Source organism: Cyphomyrmex costatus, unplaced genomic scaffold, assembly GCF_001594065.2.
Source record: "Cyphomyrmex costatus isolate MS0001 unplaced genomic scaffold, Ccosl1.0 scaffold482, whole genome shotgun sequence".
NCBI lineage: Eukaryota > Metazoa > Arthropoda > Insecta > Hymenoptera > Formicidae > Cyphomyrmex > Cyphomyrmex costatus.
The window spans coordinates 860-8,354 of NW_017279095.1; the positions used below are offsets into that span (position 1 = coordinate 860).

Consider the following 7,495-nt stretch of genomic DNA (forward strand, 5'->3'; position numbering starts at 1 on the left):
TAATCGTTTTAATTTAGGAAGGATCAAATTTTTGCGGTTAGTTTTCAAAGGTTTAAATTTGTTGGGTTTTTTAATTTGCGAGGATCTATTTTTGAACATGGCTTGACCTTTTCATTTTAATATATATATAATCTCTTACAGCATCCTTTCGTATGGCGGATCATCAAATCGACATTGAATTGGCATTGAATCGACGTCGACTCTATATTGTCATTTCTCACTGGGAAGATTGTCGTAGTTTGACGTAACAGTTTCCGACTGAGTCGTAAGTTATTATAAATAGGCCTTCTACAATAAGCCATTTCCTAATTTTTAAGTATTTAGTTATAAGAAATTGACCACTTACAGTCGATTATTTTTCTCACATTCGATTGATTTATAAAATTCTTATGATTTAACACTTAAAACTTAATTAATGGCTTTTTGTAGAAGGCCCATAACGCACAATGTTTGTTGTAAAGATCCTTACGTCTTATGACGTATGTTTATTTTGATTCTTACTTTGACTTACGATTCTGTCGGAAACAATTACAACAAATCCTTGTGTGTTGACTTAGGCCGGAATCAGACTACGCATTGAACATTGAGATTTTGATGTGGATAGAGAAAGATATATCTTTTTGGATGTGGATCAAAATTAATAGTTTATTTTTATATATATCTATATTTATACATATATACATTTGTTACGGCTGTGTTCCACTTATGTTATACGTAAAAAGTAGTTAATGTATGTATATTTTTTTAATAATAGTTAATATTATATTTATTATATACGCGTCCACCGCGTCCACTGTATCCACCGCGTCCACGTTCTCTGCGTCCACCGCGTCCTCCTCGATGCCCTCTGGCATACTTACTTTTCTCCCATCTTCTTGCTGTAATTAATTTTAAAAATGATTAAATTTTTATTACAAATATACGGGATTAGATAAGTATATTTTATTAATATTTTTCAACGTTCATCAAAAAGCAAAGTTTCATTTAAATCGTTGATTGAGTTACACCTCCATAGGTTTATTTATAAGAATTTATTTATTTGAAAAAAGTTAATTATGAACTCTTTTTATTTTTTTATACTTACGTCTTGTTTGTGATGGGGCGCTGGGCGGCTGCATCTCCGCTAGTACGGGCGGCTGCGTCGCCGTTGGTAGTGCTGGTACGGGCAGCTGCGTCGCCGCTGGTAGTGCTAGTACGGGCGGCTGCGTCGCCGCTGGTAGTGCTGGTACGGGCGGCTGCGTCGCCGCTGGTAGTGCTGGTACGAGCGGTTGCGTCGCCGCTGGTAGTGCTGGTACGGGCGGCTGCGTCGCCGCTGGTAGGGGCGGCTGCGTCGCCAATGGTACGGGCTGCCCCGGATCCAACCCTAAAGACTGAGGTATTACGGCATATTTTTGTAGCCGTAATACCTCAGCCTTCAGGGCTGCTATTTCGACATCTTTTGCGTCTTTCGACGTCATTGAACTGAAACAAATATAAAAATAATTTCATAATTTTATTGAACTCTAATTTTTAATAAATAATTTGTTATAATGGTAAGTCTACTTACATAGCTTCTTCTTCATCCGTCGACATTTTTAATTTTCTTCTTTTGTTTTTCACGGGAATCACGGGTAACACGGTTTATGAAACACGGTGGTAGTTCGCGCCTTTTGAATATGGCCTAGTTTCCATGTGGCGTTTTTTCGTTATCCAACCAGATGCAATCCATAGACTTATAAGATAGACGGAGCGTTCATACGTGAAAGTTGTAAAGAACATTGAAGGACAGCTCTACTCCAGACATAGTTGTGTTTCTCTCTTTCACAGTGAGCGGTGGGGGATCAATCAGCTTGAGCGTATTGCGTTTTGTCCATGAAGTAAGATAAGGAGACTTAACTAGATAGGATATGGCGAAAAAAGTTGGTCACGAAATATGTTCCGTGTACTGCCATGTCCGCCGAACGGAATAACTTCAACATTTCATCGCCATATATTGAATATTTATATGTGTGCAGTATACTTGCGACTGTGTACACGTATGTGTACACATTTACATAATATATATCGAATCGGGATGACAGATATCTTAACCTGTAAAGTCTTGAACTGTTACGCTTAATAACTCGGTTCATAAGGCCGATCCCCGCATTTTTCTTATAGATTCTTTCGTTCTGAGTGAAAACGCGACGAAGTCGGCCTTGTGAACCGAGTTATTAAGCATTAAAGTTCGAGACTTTACAGGTTAAGATATCTGTCATCCCGATTCGATATATATTATGGCCCGTATTCAGAACGCGCTAACAACGATGTTAGCGCGCTAACATGCTGTAGTTTACGTCACGTATACTATAGAATTTCAGTGATAAAAGCGCGCTTTTATCGATAAAAGTGCGTTCTGAATACGGGCCTATGTATATGTGTACACATACGTGTACACAGTCGCAAGTATACTGCACACATATAAATATTCAATATGGCGATGAAATGTTGAAGTTATTCCGTTTGGCGGACATGGCAGTACACGGAACATTTTTCGTGACCACCTTCAGTCTACACAGTTAAGTCTCCTTAATCTTACTTCATGGTAATGTCACAACTTTTGGTTTGTGTGTTGTGAGGTTATAAATTCGAGTGTATTGCAAAGATAAAATATTTTTTAATTATTATTCGAAAAAAGAAATACAGCACCAGTTTACGCTCAAGGTTAATTTTTTTAAAATTTGTTTATTATAATAAAATAAATTCTATAGAAGTGTGTATTTAATGACCTACTCAGAGGTGTACAATTTTTACTGTTTTGTATGAGAAAATAAAGATTCATAATAATAATAACCATTTAATTATTATATATACACGCTTATATATTTATTACACCGTTTATTTGTTTTCCTTATTAAATACTGAGTAGAGAACCTCTAGTAAAGAGAATCGCCAACTTATGCCCATTTCCACCATTGCAGATTAATTTTAATCTTGGTTCAATTTCCTCTTCATCTTTTTCTAATTCTAAAAATTAAAAAAAGATTAACAGTAAGTTAAACCGAGATTAAAGTTAATCTGCATTGGTGGAAATAGGCATTAGTCAAGTAACCAACTACGTGAATGGCTGGCGGAAATGAGCAGATTTGGGCATCTGGACGCCCAATGCATTAACGTCAGGACACATGTCGACCCCATCGTTTGCACATATCCGCGAAGGATGGGTCCGCCATGTGCTATGCCCATATCTGCTCATTTCCGTCAGCCAATCACGTAGTTGGTCACGTGACCAAGTTGGCCTCTATGTTGATTGGCTGAATATCGATGCGCGATCCGCAATCTCAATCCGACCCGCGTCTCCAATCCGTAGTGTGACACGGACATAATCTTATACGTAGTCTACAATGACAGTAGCTGTAGTGGATGAGATTGTAGAAGTAAGAAATTGATCAATTACAGTCGAATGTGTGAAGAATAATCGACTGTGATTGGTCAATTTCTTACTCTTACAGCCTCATCCACTATTGCTACTGTTATTATTGTAGACCATGCATTACGCCTATTCTACAATGTCCGTTAGCCTCAAAAATTGATCAATCGTAATCGATTATACTCTTCCTATTCAATTACAATTGGTCTATTTTTACGGCTTACGGTCATTCTACCCCGAAGCTACAATAGGTGTTTTAAGCCTTAAGCCATTAGAAATTAATAAGAAATTAACCAATTATAGTCGAATTCGCGGAGAATAATCGATTATGATTCATCCATTTCTTATGGCTTAAGGCTTCGAACTCTATTGTAGATCCGGGGTTAGATTAGGCTTTAAGTCAAGGTCTGACTATAAATACGAGTTTCAATCCTAATTCATAGTTCGATAAATAGTTCGTTAACATACAAAATCTTAGATTACAATCAACGCTATAATTTGTATTCATCGAGTTTCTGTTCTAGGTTTAGTAGAAGATTTGTAGGGGATTTTTTGGTGGAAATGATTTAGGGGATAATCATGCGAATCATCTGGTACTACTGACCGTATTCAGAAAGATCTTATAACGATGTTAGCGCTCTAACATGCTATAGTTTACGTTACAGTTTCTGAATTGAAAGCGCGCTTTTATCAATATAAACGCGTTCTTTAAATATGAGCTGATACGAGCCTTGTATGATTTTCCAATGCTTGCAGAGTGTGTGTATTGCGGAAGATATTTGTTTGGTAAACATCGAGTTATTAATAAAAGGTATTCCAATACGTTTTTTCTTAAATGTTTTGATAATTTGATTATTATTATATAGTTTTTTTAAAAGAATGATGTCAAAAATCGCCCGTTTTTTGGGTCTTCAATTTTGGAACTGAGCTATCAAATTTTACCATTTATATTTAGACATGAATCATAGAGAAAAGTTTAAAAATGAGGTGACAATTACACTCCTCCTGCTGTGATAGCAATTACCTCCTCAACCTAAAGTTTATTTTTAATATCCTTGTAGAATATCATTTTGCACACAGTTCAGTCCTAAAATTGGGGGCTTACAAAAATGAGGGAAAAAAGACCTTTTGCTGTCATTATATAATAATATTAATTATTACTGTTACATTGAATAGGTGATCTGATTGCTGTGTTAGGTGGATTTTAGTGTTGAGATACTATATAAGAGATACTACAGTCTCCCAATTTTTATAACGTATTGTTGTAAAAACGTGAGTATTAACAGTTATTGATATTAATTTTATAATTTAATTTTAGATTTTTGGTGGATCATTTAACATTAACATGTAAACACTAACAAACAAGCAAATGATCTTAATAAAGTTGTTATTTATTTAATATATAACTTAAATCTATTGACATGTATCATTTGTATAATAGATCATCAATTGTTGACGCAAAGTTACATTCTATGTATCTATATCATTTGTATAAAAGATTAGATATCGACTGAGTCGCCAATTCTTTAATATAATTACATAGAGAATTGAAAAAACTAATTATTAATAGATACATTATTAAACTTATACGATAGCGAAGAGATATTTTAATAATTTCATGGTAATTCCACGAATCAGAAGCGTGCTTGGTAATTAGAAAATGTGTGAAAGAAACAATGAAATATTTAAACAATATAGAGAGAACAAATTAATAGAGATTCTGAACATATCTGATATAATTGGAATCAATATTGTATCAGATAATTTTAGATTCTCTATTATTTGTCCACTCTATTTTTTATATAATTATTAAAGAACTTTTTTTTGGTTTTTACTGAATTTTATTTTCAGATTTATTGAAAGGAAAAGCCTGAACCAATCTGTCTGTATATATATACCTTTTACTAAAATTTCCTAAAAGTTATTTGTCATTGTCGTTAAAAGGCATTAAAAGGCAATGTGTACCAAAACCAAATAATTTCATATTTGGTGTAATCTTGATTTTCTCATTACTGTGTTTACTTTATTATTACTCATTTATCTAATCTGGAGACACGGTAGTGTCTCGGCGCTAAGCCAAGCGCGCGACACTGCCGTGCCTCCTTTACGCGAAACTGAGAATTTTCTGGGTCGAGATGATCAGATCTTAGTAACGGCTGAACCGATTAAGTTCTACATACATCGACAGGAAATACTTAAATTGTATGATAAAAGTGTTTTCATTTTTTTTCTACGTGCCCTACGAGCGGAGATATCACAACGCAAAGTCCGGATCTGTGAATTTTCACGTTTCAATTTTTAAGAAACGTCGTCGTCATCAACGTCGCCGACCAGAGAAATGTACTTCTCGTTTTTTCGATAATAGAGGGCCTTTGACGCGTGCGTGGTTTAAAATCTTATATTTAAAAATTAAATATTATTCAATATATAATATAAAATATTTATTAATAATATATATATAATGTTTATATATATATATATATCGTCGAGGAAGGAAGTGTCTACGTGTTCGCTTTCGAGGAAGTGGGTGTCTACGTGTTCGCCGTCGAGGAGATGGGTGTCTAGGTGTTCGCATTCGAGGAACTTAGTGTCTAGGTGTTTGCCTTCGAGGAAGTAAGTGTCTACGTGTTCGCTTTCGAGGAAGTGGGTGTCTACGTGTTCGCCGTCGAGGAGATGGGTGTCTAGGTGTTCGCATTCGAGGAACTTAGTGTCTAGGTGTTTGCCTTCGAGGAAGTAAGTGTCTACGTGTTCGCTTTCGAGGAAGTGGGTGTCTACGTGTTCGCCGTCGAGGAGATGGGTGTCTAGGTGTTCGCATTCGAGGAACTTAGTGTCTAGGTGTTTGCCTTCGAGGAAGTAAGTGTCTACGTGTTCGCTTTCGAGGAAGTGGGTGTCTACGTGTTCGCCGTCGAGGAGATGGGTGTCTAGGTGTTCGCATTCGAGGAACTTAGTGTCTAGGTGTTTGCCTTCGAGGAAGTAAGTGTCTACGTGTTCGCTTTCGAGGAAGTGGGTGTCTACGTGTTCGACGTCGAGGTAGTGAGTGTCTAGGTGTTCCCCTTCGAGGAACTAAGTGTCTAGGTGTTCGTCTTCGAGGAATTGGGTGTCTACGTGTTTGTAAGAAACAATGTGTCGTCGTCGTCGTTGCCGTCGTCGTCGCCGTCGTCGCCGCCGTCGTCGCCGCCGTCAGCTACGGAGTGAGGAAATGCATTCTGGTAGTTTTGGCGCAAGAGATATAAATGTGTTTCTATAATATCGATCGCTGCGATCTGTAAGATCGATAAAGTCGGATTGAGTCTCGGCAATAACAAAGGACTGAGAATAGGAAATCTGTCACATCGATGGCATAGAAGAATACCTAAGTGATGTTAGAATATCTGTATAACTTTTTAAAGACAATTCTACTAGCTAAGGTCGTTGCGCAGATATTTTAGATTTGGTATAAAACCTGTTCAACGACTGTGCTTGCGTTCGAAAATGCTGCGAGCATAAATACAGGTTAGGAAGTCACATCGATTGCATATAAAAACATGTAAGTGACGTTTAATTAATTAATTTTTCTGATTATTTATCTGGTTATTTTTTGAAATAATTTATTAAAGTTGCAATATCCTCTCGTACGCAGGATTATTTAAAAAATTTTAATTTAGAGTGTACGCATTGCAGTAGGAAGTGAAGATTTGAATCTTCTCGATTTTACGCAATCTGACGTGCTTGGTCGCTCGGCATCTCTTTGTTTCATTCGCACATTTTGAAATCACCAAGCACGCTTCTGGTTCGTGAAATTATCGTGTAATTAAAACATCTCTTCGGTATCATATCAGATAAGTTTTATAATATATCTATTAACCTATTTTCTCTGTTCTCTATTTAAAATTTGTTTAAAAATAACTGATTCTATGTGTTGTCTTTTAATTACAGATTTTGAATGAAAAGACCCCTGTGAATCCAATCTGTCAGTAGGACATTACTACATTACTTTATATTTGACAGTTATCTCAATATTATCCTATGAAATAATTTATTATTTATCAGTCCTCTATTACATTTGTCCTTTTTTTTACAATATCTTTACAAGTATACCCTGATAAATAATAGATTATTTCATAGAAT

The 7,495-nt window shown here is 36.0% G+C and overlaps 1 protein-coding gene across 1 annotated transcript; it reads right to left on the reverse strand.

Annotated features, from left to right (window-relative positions):
• Positions 1 to 777: 777 nt before the first annotated feature.
• LOC108778121 (vegetative cell wall protein gp1-like) lies at positions 778 to 1,572 on the reverse strand (the record flags this gene model as incomplete). Its single annotated transcript, XM_018545220.1, has 3 exons — positions 1,547 to 1,572; positions 1,085 to 1,461; positions 778 to 878 (listed from the first exon to the last, which is right to left on the reverse strand). Coding segments are annotated over exons 1-3 (504 nt in total), but the record flags the coding sequence as incomplete, so codon positions are not given.
• Between the last annotated feature and the right edge of the window lie 5,923 nt (positions 1,573 to 7,495).